This window comes from Nerophis ophidion, linkage group LG01, assembly GCF_033978795.1.
Source record: "Nerophis ophidion isolate RoL-2023_Sa linkage group LG01, RoL_Noph_v1.0, whole genome shotgun sequence".
Lineage (NCBI taxonomy): Eukaryota > Metazoa > Chordata > Actinopteri > Syngnathiformes > Syngnathidae > Nerophis > Nerophis ophidion.
In genome coordinates, this window is record NC_084611.1 from 9,262,468 (window position 1) to 9,277,398 (window position 14,931).

The window sequence follows — 14,931 nt, forward strand, 5'->3', positions numbered from 1 at the left end:
GGTGGCCATGTACTGCTCGCCTGTGTATCGGCTGGGGACATCTCTGCGCTGCTGGTCCGCCTCCGCTTGGGATGGTTTCCTGCTGGCTCCGCTGTGAACGGGACTCTCGCTGCTGTGTTGGATCCGCTTTGGACTGGACTCTCGCGACTGTGTTGGATCCATTGTGGATTGAACTTTCACAGTATCATGTTAGACCCGCTCGACATCCATTGCTTTCCTCCTCTCCAAGGTTCTCATAGTCATCATTGTCACCGACGTCCCACTGGGTGTGAGTTTTCCTTGCCCTTATGTGGGCCTACCGAGGATGTCGTAGTGGTTTGTGCAGCCCTTTGAGACACTAGTGATTTAGGGCTATATAAGTAAACATTGATTGATTGATTGATATTTGGCCGAATGCCCAAAAAAAGTCTGCGGGCTGTAGAGCTTTTTCATTTCGGGCTCCAGTACTCTGGAATGCCCTCCCGGTAACAGTTCGAGATGCCACCTCAGTAGAAGCATTTAAGTCTCACCTTAAAACTCATTTGTATACTCTAGCCTTTAAATAGACTCCCTTTTTAGACCAGTTGATCTGCCGTTTCTTTTCTTTTTCTTCTATGTCCCACTCTCCTTTGTGGAGGGAGTCCGGTTCGATCCGGTGGCCATGTACTGCTTGCCTGTGTATCGGCTGGGGACATCTCTGCGCTGCTGATCCGCCTCCGCTTGGGATGGTTTCCTGCTGGCTCCGCTGTGAACGGGACTCTCGCTGCTGTGTTGGATCCGCTTTGGACTGGACTCTCGCGACTGTGTTGGATCCATTATGGATTGAACTTTCACAGTATCATGTTAGACCCGCTCGACATCCATTGCTTTCCTCCTCTCCAAGGTTCTCATAGTCATCATTGTCACCGACGTCCCACTGGGTGTGAGTTTTCCTTGCCCTTATGTGGGCCTACCGAGGATGTCGTAGTGGTTTGTGCAGCCCTTTGAGACACTAGTGATTTAGGGCTATATAAGTAAACATTGATTGATTGATTGATATTGCTGTGTAGTGGTTTGTCGGATTGATAAAAAAAAAAAAAAATAGATTTTTTAAAAATGAGAACCGATTCTGAATCACACAAGGTATTCGATTCGATTTGTATTCGAATCGATTTTTTCCCTCACCCCTAGTATATACATACTATATATTGAATACAAAATTAGAGCTTATATTGTAGAGGTATTTAACTTAAGTAGAAACAGGATTAAAAATGTTATCTAAAAAAAAATTAAAACTGTCAGTGGTGTTGTAAAAATTTGATATATAATATATGTAATAATAAAACAATAAATATATTGGACAGTATGTCTTTACTTTGGTTTTGGAGCATGCTTACTGTGATTTTGAACTGTAATTCCTGAAATAGCAATATACTATTTAGTATATCAAACTTTCTTGTTTGATACATATCATATATCAAGATCCTAAATCCTACTAATGTATTTGGCATTTAAACAAAAAATAAAACTAACCCACAAAAAATGTTGAGAATCACACATAATTCAACTTAATTCTGCATGAAAACATTATTACAGTTCCAAAAATAATGGTCTTTTTCTGCAAAACTCATTTAAAAGTAAAGTCATCCCTGCAGTCTTTACGGTGGCAGAGGGGTTAGTGCGTCTGCCTCACAATACGAAGGTCCTGCAGTCCTGGGTTCAAATCCAGGCTCGGGATCTTTCTGTGTGGAGTTTGCATGTTCTCCCCGTGAATGCGTGGGTTCCCTCCGGGTACTCCGGCTTCCTCCCACTTCCAAAGACATGCACCTGGGGATAGGTTGATTGGCAACACTAAAATTGGCCCTAGTGTGTGAAAGTGAGTGTGAATGTTGTCTGTCTATCTGTGTTGGCCCTGCGATGAGGTGGCGACTTGTCCAGGGTGTACCCCGCCTTCCGCCCGATTGTAGCTGAGATAGGCGCCAGCGCCCCCCGCGACCCCAAAAGGGAATAAGCGGTAGAAGATGGATGGATGGCATTTGTATACTCTAGCCTTTAAATAGACTCCCTTTTTAGACCAGTTGATCTGCCGTTTCTTTTCTTTTTCTTCTATGTCCCACTCTCCCTTGTGGAGGGGGTCCGGTCCGATCCGGTGGCCATGTACTGCTCGCCTGTGTATCGGCTGGGGACATCTCTGCGCTGCTGATCCGCCTCCGCTTGGGATGGTTTCCTGCTGGCTCCGCTGTGAACGGGACTCTCGCTGCTGTGTTGGATCCGCTTTGGACTGGACTCTCGCGACTGTGTTGGATCCATTATGGATTGAACTTTCACAGTATCATGTTAGACCCGCTCGATATCCATTGCTTTCCTCCTCTCCAAGGTTCTCATAGTCATCATTGTCACCGACGTCCCACTGGGTGTGAGTTTTCCTTGCCCTTATGTGGGCCTACCGAGGATGTCGTGGTGGTCTGTGCAGCCCTTTGAGACACTAGTGATTTAGGGCTATATAAGTAAACATTGATTGATTGATTGAGAACCGATTCTGAATCACACAAGGTATTCGATTCGATTTGTATTCGAATCGATTTTTTCCCGCACCCCTAGTATATACATACTATATATTGAATACATAATTAGAGCTTATATTGTAGAGGTATTTGACTTAAGTAGAAACAGGATTAAAAATGTTATCTAAAAAAAAATTAAAACTGTCAGTGGTGTTGTAAAAAATTGATATATAATATATGTAATAATAAAACAATACATATATTGGACAGTATGTCTTTACTTTGGTTTTGGAGCATGCTTACTGTGATTTTGAACTGTAATTCCTGAAATAGCAATATACTATTTAGTATATCAAACTTTCTTGTTTGATACATATCATATATCAAGATCCTAAATCCTACTAATGTATTTGGCATTTAAACCAAAAATAAAACTAACCCACAAAAAATGTAGAGAATCACACATACTGTTGCACTTCTTCTTATTTGTCTGCTCATTTTTGCCAAAATACTTACATTGCTGGAATAATTCAACTTAATTCTGCATGAAAATATTATTATTTTATCATTTGTATACTCTAGCCTTTAAATAGACTCCCTTTTTAGACCAGTTGATCTGCTGTTTCTTTTCTTTTTCTCCTATGTCCCACTCTCCTTTGTGGAGGGGGTCCGGTCCGATCCGGTGGCCATGTACTGCTCGCCTGTGTATCGGCTGGGGACATCTCTGCGCTGCTGATCCGCCTCCGCTTGGGATGGTTTCCTGCTGGCTCCGCTGTGAACGGGACTCTCGCTGCTGTGGTGGATCCGCTTTGGACTGGACTCTCGTGACTGTGTTGGATCCATTGTGGATTGCACTTTCACAGTATCATGTTAGACCCGCTCGACATCCATTGCTTTCCTCCTCTCCAAGGTTCTCATAGTCATCATTGTCACCGACGTCCCACTGGGTCATTATTGTCACCGATGTCCCACTGGGTGTGAGTTTTCCTTTCCTTGCCCTTATGTGGGCCTACCGAGGATGTCGTAGTGGTTTGTGCAGCCCTTTGAGACACTAGTGATTTAGGGCTATATAAGTAAACATTGATTGATTGATTACAGTTCCAAAAATAATGGTCTTTTTCTGCAGAACTCATTTAAAAGTAAAGTCTTCCCTGCACCTCTCAATACCCCGGGGGGCATTTATGCACATTACTACTATGTGACTGACAGAGATATTTGAGTAGGTTTTGACCGCGTTCTTACCTTGAGTTTCTGCAGAGAGCCCAGTCTGGTGTAGAGGCAGTGCTGCGGCAGGCTGCTGGACAGAAGATACACACCCGTCTCCTCCGGAGTCTCCCTGTTCATCTCTTTGGGGTCCACGTCCAGCTCCTGACGCGAGTAATGAGGCACAGAGACGCCGTCACAATCCATCCTTCCATTTTTCATACGGCCGCTGTTTTTGACGGACCTGTGGGAAGTCGGTGACGTGAGCCTGGCACGAGGAGAGCTCGGCGGGCTTCTTGATGATGTGGGTGTAGATGACGAGCACGTTGGAGAACTCGGCCGCGAAGCCCAACTTGATCTCAGCGCCGCACTCAAAGTCCAGACTCATACTCTCTGGAAGCTCTGCAGTAAAGAAATGAACATTTATTCAAATATAATGTCGTTTTTTTTTAATCAAGATGGCAGTTTTATCTAACTCTGCATGCACTTTAAAATGTTGCTACTCTGCCAGTCACACGTGCCGCTCTTACAACATTGGTTGTGTTGCTGTGTTGTGCAACATACATCTGCATCTCATTGAATTGGAATACGCTGGAAAAAGTTGTTTGATGTCAGGATTTTGAATAAGACAAAAAATAATTATTGTATAAAGTGACCATCTTTTCATTAGTCATGCACGCCAAACCCATCCATCCATCCATTTTCTACCGCTTATTCCCTTTCGGGGTCGCGGGGGGCGCTGGCGCCTATCTCAGCTACAATCGGGCGGAAGGCAGGGTACACCCTGGACAAGTCGCCACCTCATCGCAGGGCCAACACAGATAGACAGACAACACTCACACTCACATTCACACACTAGGGACCATTTAGTGTTGCCAATCAACCTATCCCCAGGTGCATGTCTTTGGAAGTGGGAGGAAGCCGGAGTACCCGGAGGGAACCCACGCAGTCACGGGGAGAACATGCAAACTCCACACAGAAAGATCCCGAGCCTGGATTTGAACCCAGGACTGCAGGAACTTCGTATTGTGAGGCAGACGCACTAACCCCTCTGCCACCGTGAAGCCCGCACGCCAAACCATTATGAAATATTAAAATTGTTATGTTTGTCGTTTAGGTAAATAAACCCATCCATCCATTTTCTACCGCTTTTCCCTTTCGGGGTGGCGGGGGATGCTGGAGCCTATCTCAGCTGCGGGGTACACCCTGGTTAAGTCGCCACTCTTTGGAGGTGAGAAGAAACCAGAGTACCAGGAGGGAACCCACGGAGTAACGGGGAGAACGTGCAAACTCAGAGCCCGGGATTGAACTCAGAACATTCGTATTGTGAGGCACATGCACTAACCCAGGGGTAGGGAACCTATGGCTCGCGAGCCAGATGTGGCTCTTTTGATGACTGCATCTGGCTCTCGGATAAACCTGAGCTGACGTTGCTTAACACGATAAATAATGAATAATTCTACTTGTAATCACAGTGTTAAAAATAACATTCAAAATATAAAATATTGTCATGCATTTTTATGTTCAAGAAGTTGGTAAGAAGTCATTTATTTATTATTGGTTAGTGTGGGGCTTGGTTAGTCTCACAGTTCAATCAATCAATCAATCAATGTTTATTTATATAGCCCCAAATCACAAATGTCTCAAAGGACTGCACAAATCATTACGACTACAACATCCTCGGAAGAACCCACAAAAGGGCAAGGAAAACTCACACCCAGTGGGCAGGGAGAATTCACATTCAGTGGGACGCCAGTGACAGTGCTGACTATGAGAAACCTTGGAGAGGACCTCAGATATGGGCAACCCCCCCCCCTCTAGGGGACCGAAAGCAATGGATGTCGAGCGGGTCTAACATGATACTGTGAAAGTTCAATCCATAGTGGCTCCAAGACAGCAGTGAGAGTCCCGTCCACAGGAAACCATCTCAAGCGGATCAGCAGCGTAGAGATGTCCCCAACCGATACAGGCGAGCGGTCCATCCTGGGTCCCGACGAGCGGTCCATCCTGGGTCTCGACTCTGGACAGTCAGTACTTCATCCATGGTCATCGGACCGGACCCACTCCACAAGGGAGGGGGGGGACATAGGAGAAAGAAAAGAAGCGGCAGATCAACTGGTCTAAAAAGGAGGTCTATTTAAAGGCTAGAGTATACAAATGAGTTTTAAGATGAGACTTAAATGCTTCTACTGAGGTAGCATCTCGAACTGTTACCGGGAGGGCATTCCAGAGTACTGGAGCCCGAACGGAAAACGCTCTATAGCCCGCAGACTTTTTTTGAGCTCTAGGAATCACTAATAAGCCGGAGTCCTTTGAAGGCAGATTTCTTGCCGGGACATATGGTACAATACAATCGGCAAGATAGGCTGGAGCTAGACCGTGTAGTATTTTATACGTAAGTAGTAAAACCTTAAAGTCACATCTTAAGTGCACAGGAAGCCAGTGCAGGTGAGCCAGTACAGGTGTAATGTGATCAAACTTTCTTGTTCTTGTCAAAAGTCTAGCAGCCGCATTTTGTACCAACTGTAATCTTTTAATGCTAGACATGGGGAGACCCGAAAATAATACGTTACAGTAATCGAGACGAGACGTAACAAACGCATGGATAATGATCTCGGCGTCTTTAGTGGACAAAATGGAGCGAATTTTAGCGATATTACGGAGATGAAAGAAGGCCGTTTTAGTAACGCTTTTAATGTGTGACTCAAAGGAGAGAGTTGGGTCGAAGATAATACCCAGATTTTTTACAGAGTCACCTTGTTTTATGATTTGGTTGTCAAATGTTAAAGTTGTATTATTAAATAGAGGTCGGTATCTAGCAGGACCGATAATCAGCATTTCCGTTTTTTTGGCATTAAGTTGCAAAAAGTTCCTTTCTCTTTCGTTCTCGCTCGCGCTCTGTTTTCTAGCCCCAAGCCCGTCTCTCCTCCTGGCCGCTGCTTATAACATAGCGACAGGTGATCATATAAAAAGGCCCAGATGGGCCGTCTACGCACCTGTCGCTGAATTCAAGGCCGGTCCTGGAAACACCCTGCTTCGCTGCAGGCCCGCAGGCCACGCCCCCTCCACAGTTAGCTTCAGAATAACAATGTTATTACAAAGAATAAGAGACCTCTCGAGAAATGTTGGTATTTCTTAAAAATGCACGTGTTTTGTTGTGTTCAGTGTTAAAAAAAAAATTATATGGCTCTTAGGGAAATACATTTTAAAATATTTGGCTTCTTGGCTCTCTCAGCCAAAAAGGTTCCCGACCCCTGCACTAACCCCTGTTCCACCGTGCTGCCCATATTGAAATAATAACTATATTTAATTTACTACATCCAGTCCAATCTAATCCACTTTATTTATATAGCACATTTAAACAACAATAACGTTTCCAAAGTGCTGCACAGCCATGTTAAAACTAATATTAAAAAAACAATATTATGCTCCACCAATGACTGAATAAAAACAAAAAAATAAATATAAAACTAATATAAAAAAAACAATAAAAAACAAATATGATTAAGAACAAAAACATAAACATTGAAATAGTAAATATATTCATTCCTGTTTTACTACTTAAAAATATTGAAATTGTAAATATATTTATTCCTGTTCTACTACATAAAAATATTGAAATAGAAAATGTATTTATTCCTGTTTCACTACTTAAAAATATTGAAATAGTAAATAAATGTATTCCTGTTTTACTACTTAAAAATATTGAAATAGTATATATATTTATTCCTGTTTTATTACTTAAAAATATTGAAATAGCAAATATATTCTTCCTGTTTTACTACTTAAAAATATTTAAATAGTAAATATATTTATTCCTGTTTTACTACTTAAAAATATTGAAATAGCAAATATATTCTTCCTGTTTTACTACTTAAAAATATTGAAATAGTAAATATATTTATTCCTGTTTTACTACTTAAAAATATTGAAATAGTAAATATATTTATTCCGGTTTTACTACATAAAAATATTGAAATAGAAAATATATGTATTCCTGTTTTACTACTTAAAAATATTGAAATAGTAAATAAATGTATTCCTGTTTTACTACTTAAAAATATTGAAATAGTATATATATTTATTCCTGTTTTACTACTTAAAAATATTGAAATAGTATATATATTTATTCCTGTTTTACTACTTAAAAATATTGAAATAGCAAATATATTCTTCCTGTTTTACTACTTAAAAATATTGAAATAGTAAATATATTTATTCCTGTTTTACTACTTAAAAATATTGAAATAGCAAATATATTCTTCCTGTTTTACTACTTAAAAATATTGAAATAGTAAATATATTTATTCCTGTTTTACTACTTAAAAATATTGAAATAGCAAATATATTCTTCCTGTTTTACTACTTAAAAATATTGAAATAGCAAATATATTCTTCCTGTTTTACTACTTAAAAATATTGAAATAGTAAATATATTTATTCCTGTTTTACTACTTAAAAATATTGAAATAGCAAATATATTCTTCCTGTTTTACTACTTAAAAATATTGAAATAGTAAATATATTTATTCCTGTTTTACTACTTAAAAATATCGAAATAGTAAATTTATTTACTCTTGTTCTACTACATAAAAATATTGAAATAGAAAATATATGTATTCCTGTTTTACTACTTAAAAATATTGAAATAGTAAATAAATTTATTCCTGTTTTACTACTTAAAAATATTGAAATAGTAAATATATTTATTCCTGTTTTACTACTTAAAAATATTGAAATAGTAAATAAATGTATTCCTGTTTTACTACTTAAAAATATTGAAATAGTAAATATATTTATTCCTGTTTTACTACTTAAAAATATTGAAATAGCAAATATATTCTTCCTGTTTTACTACTTAAAAATATTGAAATAGTAAATATATTTATTCCTGTTTTACTACTTAAAAATATTGAAATAGTAAATATATTTATTCCTGTTTTACTACTTAAAAATATTGAAATAGTAAATATATTCTTTCTGTTTTACTACTTAAAAATATTGAAATAGTAAATATATTTATTCCTGTTTTACTACTTAAAAATATTGAAATAGTAAATATATTTATTCCTGTTTTACTACTTAAAAATATTGAAATAGTAAATATATTCTTTCTGTTTTACTACTTAAAAATATTGAAATAGTAAATATATTTATTCCTGTTTTACTACTTAAAAATATTGAAATTGTAAATATATTTATTCCTGTTTTACTACTTAAAAATATTGAAATAGTAAATATATTTATTCCTGTTTTACTACTTAAAAATATTGAAATAGCAAATATATGTATTCCTGTTTTACTACTTAAAAATATTGAAATAGTAAATAAATGTATTCCTGTATTACTACTTAAAAATATTGAAATGTTACATGTATTTATTCCTTTCCTAAATAAAATATTGAAATAGTGAAGTGAATTATATTTATATAGCGCTTTTTCTCTAGCGACTCAAAGCGATTTACATAGTGAAACCCAATATCCAATTTATACATTTAAATCAGTGTGGGTGGCACTGGGAGCAGGTGGGTAAAGTGTCTTGCCCAAGGACACAACGGCAGTGACTAGGCTGGCGGAAGCGGGGATCGAACCTTCAACCCTCAAGTTGCTGGCACGGCCGCTCTACCAACCGAGCTATACCGTCATATAGAACAGAATAAATAGTAGATATATTTATTCCTGCTTTGCTGCATAAAAGTATTAAAATGGTATTTATATTCCTGTTTTACCATTAAATAAAAATGTATTTAAAAAATATATATATGTTAGGTCAGGGGGAAAAAAAACACAGCTATATCATCCCTACAAGCCTGTTTCACAGGTTTCTCTGCTCGTCTGGGGATTTTATGATATCATGAAAAAATATATATATATTTATCATCCAAAATCCCCTAATGTTACATAATGTTATGATACTTTAACCCAGGGGTAGGGAACCTATGGCTCTAGATGTCCGCTAACTTTTTGCAACTCAACGCCAAAAAAACGGAAATGCTGATTATCGGTCCTGCTAGACACCGAACTCTATTTAATAATACAACTCTAACATTTGACAACCAAACAATTAAACAAGGCGACACGGTAAAGAATCTGGGTATTATCTTCGACCCAACTCTCTCCTTTGAGGCACACATTAAAAGCGTTACTAAAACGGCCTTCTTTCATCTCCGTAATATCGCTAAAATTCGCTCCATTCTGTCCACTAAAGACGCTGAGATCATTATCCATGCGTTTGTTACGTCTCGCCTCGACTACTGTAACGTATTATTTTCGGGTCTCCCCATGTCTAGCATTAAAAGATTACAGTTGGTACAAAATGCGGCTGCTAGACTTTTGACAAGAACAAGAAAGTTTGATCACATTACGCCTGTACTGGCTCACCTGCACTGGCTTCCTGTGCACTTAAGATGTGACTTTAAGGTTTTACTACTTACGTATAAAATACTACACGGTCTAGCTCCATCCTATCTTGCCGATTGTATTGTACCATATGTCCCGGCAAGAAATCTGCGTTCAAAGGACTCCGGCTTGTTAGTGATTCCCAAAGCCCAAAAAAAGTCTGCGGGCTATAGAGCGTTTTCCGTTCGGGCTCCAGTACTCTGGAATGCCCTCCCGGTAACAGTTCGAGATGCCACCTCAGTAGAAGCATTTAAGTCTCACCTTAAAACTCATTTGTATACTGTAGCCTTTAAATAGACTCCCTTTTTAGACCAGTTGATCTGCTGTTTCTTTTCTTTTTCTTCTATGTCCCACTCTCCCCTGTGGAGGGGGTCCGGTCCGATCCGGTGGCCATGTACTGCTTGCCTGTGTATCGGCTGGGGACATCTCTGCGCTGCTGATCCGCCTACGCTTGGGATGGTTTCCTGCTGGCTCCGCTGTGAACGGGACTCTCGCTGCTGAGTTGGACCCGCTTTGGACTGGACTTTCGCGACTGTGTTGGATCCATTGTGGATTGAACTTTCACAGTATCATGTTAGACCCGCTCGACATCCATTGCTTTCCTCCTCTCTAAGGTTTTCATAATCATTATTGTCACCGACGTCCCACTGGGTGTGAGTTTTCCTTGCCCTTATGTGGGCCTACCGAGGATGTCGTAGTGGTTTGTGCAGCCCTTTGAGACACTAGTGATTTAGGGCTATATAAGTAAACATTGATTGATTGATTGATGATAGAGCCAGATGTGGCTCTTTTGATGACTGCATCTGGCTCTCAGATAAATCTGAGCTGACATTGCTTAATTCCATAAGTAATTAATAATTCCGCTGGTAATCACTGTGTTAAAAATAATGTTCAAATTATAAAACATGCTCATGCATTTTATTCCAACCATCCGTTTTCTATCGCACCTGTTCAAGGAGTCGCATTAATGGTCAAAAGTATTTTATTTATTATTGGTTACCTTCAGAAAAACAGTGTTGTTTTTCTGTTTGTTTGTTTTTTAAAAGAATAAGAGATAGGGACGGCGTGGCGCTGTGGGAGAGTTGCCGTGCGCAACCCGAGGGTCCCTGGTTCAAATCCCACCTAGCACCAACCTCGTCACGTCCGTTGTGTCCTGAGCAAGACACTTCACCCTTGCTCCTGATGGGTGCTGGTTGGCGCCTTGCATGGCAGCTCCCTCCATCAGTGTGTGAATGTGTGTGTGAATGGGTAAATGTGGAAGTAGTGTCAAAGCGCTTTGAGTACCTTGAAGGTAGAAAAGCGCTATACAAGTACAACCCATTTATTTATCATTTATCAGATGCATGCATTTAGTTGTAATCAGGGAGAGTCCAAATAAAAGAGGAGGCGTAGAACGTGGGACGACAATGTATAAGGGTACAGGTCTACCATGAATTGATTAACGTGGACCCCGACTTAAACAAGTTGAAAAACTTATTGGGGTGTTACCATTTAGTGGTCAATTGTACGGAATATGTACTGTACTGTGCAATCTACTAATAAAAGTATCAATCAATCAATCAAAGTCTACGCGTTTCTCCTCATTGAGCTAAATTAAATCCAGTCTCTGTTTAGTTCCTTGCTTCTTGTCTGTTCAATAGATGTCATCAGTGTTTGTACCTGACAGTTACATTCATTGTTAAAAACTATTATATGGCTCTCACGGAAATACATTTTAAAATATTTGGCTTTCATGGCTCTCTCAGCCAAAAAGGTTCCCGACCCCTGCTTTAACCCATTAGCAAACAAATGGGATGCATTTTGTGTCCGATATTGTGCATGGTCCCACAAGCCTCTTTATAGCCAGGGGGCGGGACCTCCGAATTCGGGAGATTTGGACTATTTATATGGCGTAAAAGCATGTGGCTGTTAAGGGGTGAATTGATTAACGTGGACCCCGACTTAAACAAGTTGAAAAACTTATTGGGGTGTTACCATTTAGTGGTCAATTGTACGGAATATGTACTGAACTGTGCAATCTACTAATACAAGTATCAATCAATCAATCAATCAATCAAGGTTTCAGCTGAGAGAGGACGCTAATGGCAATGCCATTAAGGCACGCCCCCCAATATTGACGTCCGTGTGGAAATCGGGAGATTTTCGACGCAGGCAATGAAATTCGGGAGCCTCCAGGGAAAATCTGGAACTTTGGCAAGTATGCTCATATGCAACCCAGCCATAAGTTTGTACTTTGTTTCATTTGATTATCTTTTTAATGTTGTATTAGTTATTTTCATTTTATATTGAGTGAATGAAATGAAGATTAAAAACGTGGATAACTTACTTTTAAATGTTAAATCAGGGTGACAAGCAGATATTTAAGTATTTATTTTTGTTTAGCTCACTGGATCGGTTCGCAGCCGAGTGTGAAGCGACCGGGATGAGAATCAGCACCTCCAAGTCCGAGTCCATGGTTCTCGCCCGGAAAAGGGTGGAGTGCCATCTCCGGGTTGGGGAGGAGACCCTGCCCCAAGTGGAGGAGTTCTAGTACCTAGGAGTCTTGTTCACGAGTGGGGGAAGAGTGGATCGTGAGATCGACAGGCGGATCGGTGCGGCGTCTTCAGTAATGCGGACGTTGTACCGATCCGTTGTGGTGAAGAAGGAGCTGAGCCGGAAGGCAAAGCTCTCAATTTACCGGTCGATCTACGTTCCCATCCTCACCTATGGTCATGAGCTTTGGGTCATGACCGAAAGGATAAGATCACGGGTACAAGCGGCCGAAAAGAGTTTCCTCTCTCCCTTAGAGATAGGGTGAGAAGCTCTGCCATCCGGGAGGAACTCAAAGTAAAGCCGCTGCTCCTTCACATGGAGAGGAGCCAGATGAGGTGGTTCGGGCATCTGGTCAGGATGCCACCCGAACGCCTCCCTAGGGAGGTGTTTAGGGCACGTCCAACCGGTAGGAGGCCACGGGGAAGACCCAGGACACGTTGGGAAGACTATGTCTCCCGGCTGGCCTGGGAACGCCTTGGGATCCCCCGGGAAGAGCTAGACGAAGTGGCTGGAGATAGGGAAGTCTGGGCTTCCCTGCTTAGGCTGCTGCCCCCGCGACCCGACCTCGGATAAGCGGAAGATGATGGATGGATGGATGGACGGTTTAGCTCGGTTGGCAGAGTGGCCGTGCCAGCAACTTGAGGGTTGCAGGTTCGATCCCCGCTTCCGCCATCCTTGTCACTGCCGTTGTGTCCTTGGGCAAGACACTTTACCCACCTGCTCCCAGTGTCACCCACACTGGTTTGAATGTAACTTGGATATTGGGTTTCACTATGTAAAGCGCTTTGAGTCACTAGAGAAAAAGCGCTATATAAATATAATTCACTTCTCTTATTTTTATTTTAGCAAAAAAAAAATTGTCAAATATGTTTTTGCATGAACAGATGATATTAAAGCTGAATGCAGTTCAGGGAATTTATCTGTCAAAATTGATTGGGCAAATCTATTAAGTAGGAATGATGAAGTGCTTTATGGAAACATATTATCAGCAGGCATTTGCGGGCGACATAAAACAAAACAGATCTGGCCCCCGGGGTCTTGAGTTTGACACTTGTGTGGAACGTATTATTTTCGGGTCTCCCCATGTCTAGCATTAAAAGATTACAGTTGGTACAAAATGCGGCTGCTAGACTTTTGACAAGAACAAGAAAGTTTGATCACATTACGCCTGTACTGTATATACCTTTATATACATATATACATACATATATACCTGTACTGGCTCACCTGCACTGGCTTCCTGTGCACTTTAAGGTTTTACTACTTACGTATAAAATACTACACGGTCTAGCTCCATCCTATCTTGCCCATTGTATTGTACCATATGTCCCGGCAAGAAATCTGCGTTCAAAGGACTCCGGCTTATTAGTGATTCCTAGAGCCCAAAAAAAGTCTGCGGGCTATAGAGCATTTTCCGTTCGGGCTCCAGTACTCTGGAATGCCCTCCCGGTAACAGTTCGAGATGCTACCTCAGTAGAAGCATTTAAGTCTCACCTTAAAACTCATTTGTATACTCTAGCCTTTAAATAGACCTCCTTTTTAGACCAGTTGATCTGCCGATTCTTTTCTTTTTTTCTCCTATGTCCCCCCCCTCCCTTGTGGAAGGGGTCCGGTCGGATGACCGTGGATGAAGTACTGGCTGTCCAGAGTCGAGACCCAGGATGGACCGCTCGCCTGTGTATCGGTTGGGGACATCTCTACGCTGCTGATCCGCCTCCGCTTGGGATGGTTTCCTGTGGACGGGACTCTCGCTGCTGTCTTGGGTCCGCTTTGAACTGAACTCTGTGTTGGAGCCACTATGGATTGAACTTTCACAGTATCATGTTGGACCCGCTCGACATCCATTGCTTTCGGTCCCCTAGAGGGGGAGGGGGGTCGCCCACATCTGAGGTCCTCTCCAAGGTTTCTCATAGTCAGCATTGTCACTGGCGTCCCACTGGATGTGAATTCTCCCTGCCCACTGGGTGTGAGTTTTCCTTGCCCTTTTGTGGGTTCTTCCGAGGATGTTGTAGTCGTAATGATTTGTGCAGTCCTTTAAGACATTTGTGATTTGGGGCTATATAAATAAACATTGATTGATTGATTGATTGATACATTGTCTATGGTAATGTTTTACTGTAGCAGCGTCAAATAAGTTGACATTGTCAGAATAATTGTCTCTAAGTTATCACAAAACTTTGTGTTGCTATGAGTTGCCGGCGAGCAGACAAAAGCTGTCTTTGATCTTCCCATGAAAGGGCTTGTAAAACTCCACTGTGTAGGATGGGAAGCGACATGAAGGTGTCGGTTTCTTTGATGTATTGTAATCCAGAGGAAGATTTTGTCTTGACCCGAG

At 40.9% G+C, this 14,931-nt stretch overlaps 1 protein-coding gene across 1 annotated transcript in view; it reads right to left on the reverse strand.

Annotated features, from left to right (window-relative positions):
- Nucleotides 1-14,931, reverse strand: part of malt1 (MALT paracaspase 1) — a 73,104-nt gene that overhangs the window by 13,894 nt on the left and 44,279 nt on the right. The window contains 2 exon segments of the mRNA XM_061895560.1: nucleotides 3,705-3,830; nucleotides 3,910-4,067. Coding sequence (XP_061751544.1) covers nucleotides 3,705-3,830; nucleotides 3,910-4,067 — 284 coding nt within the window.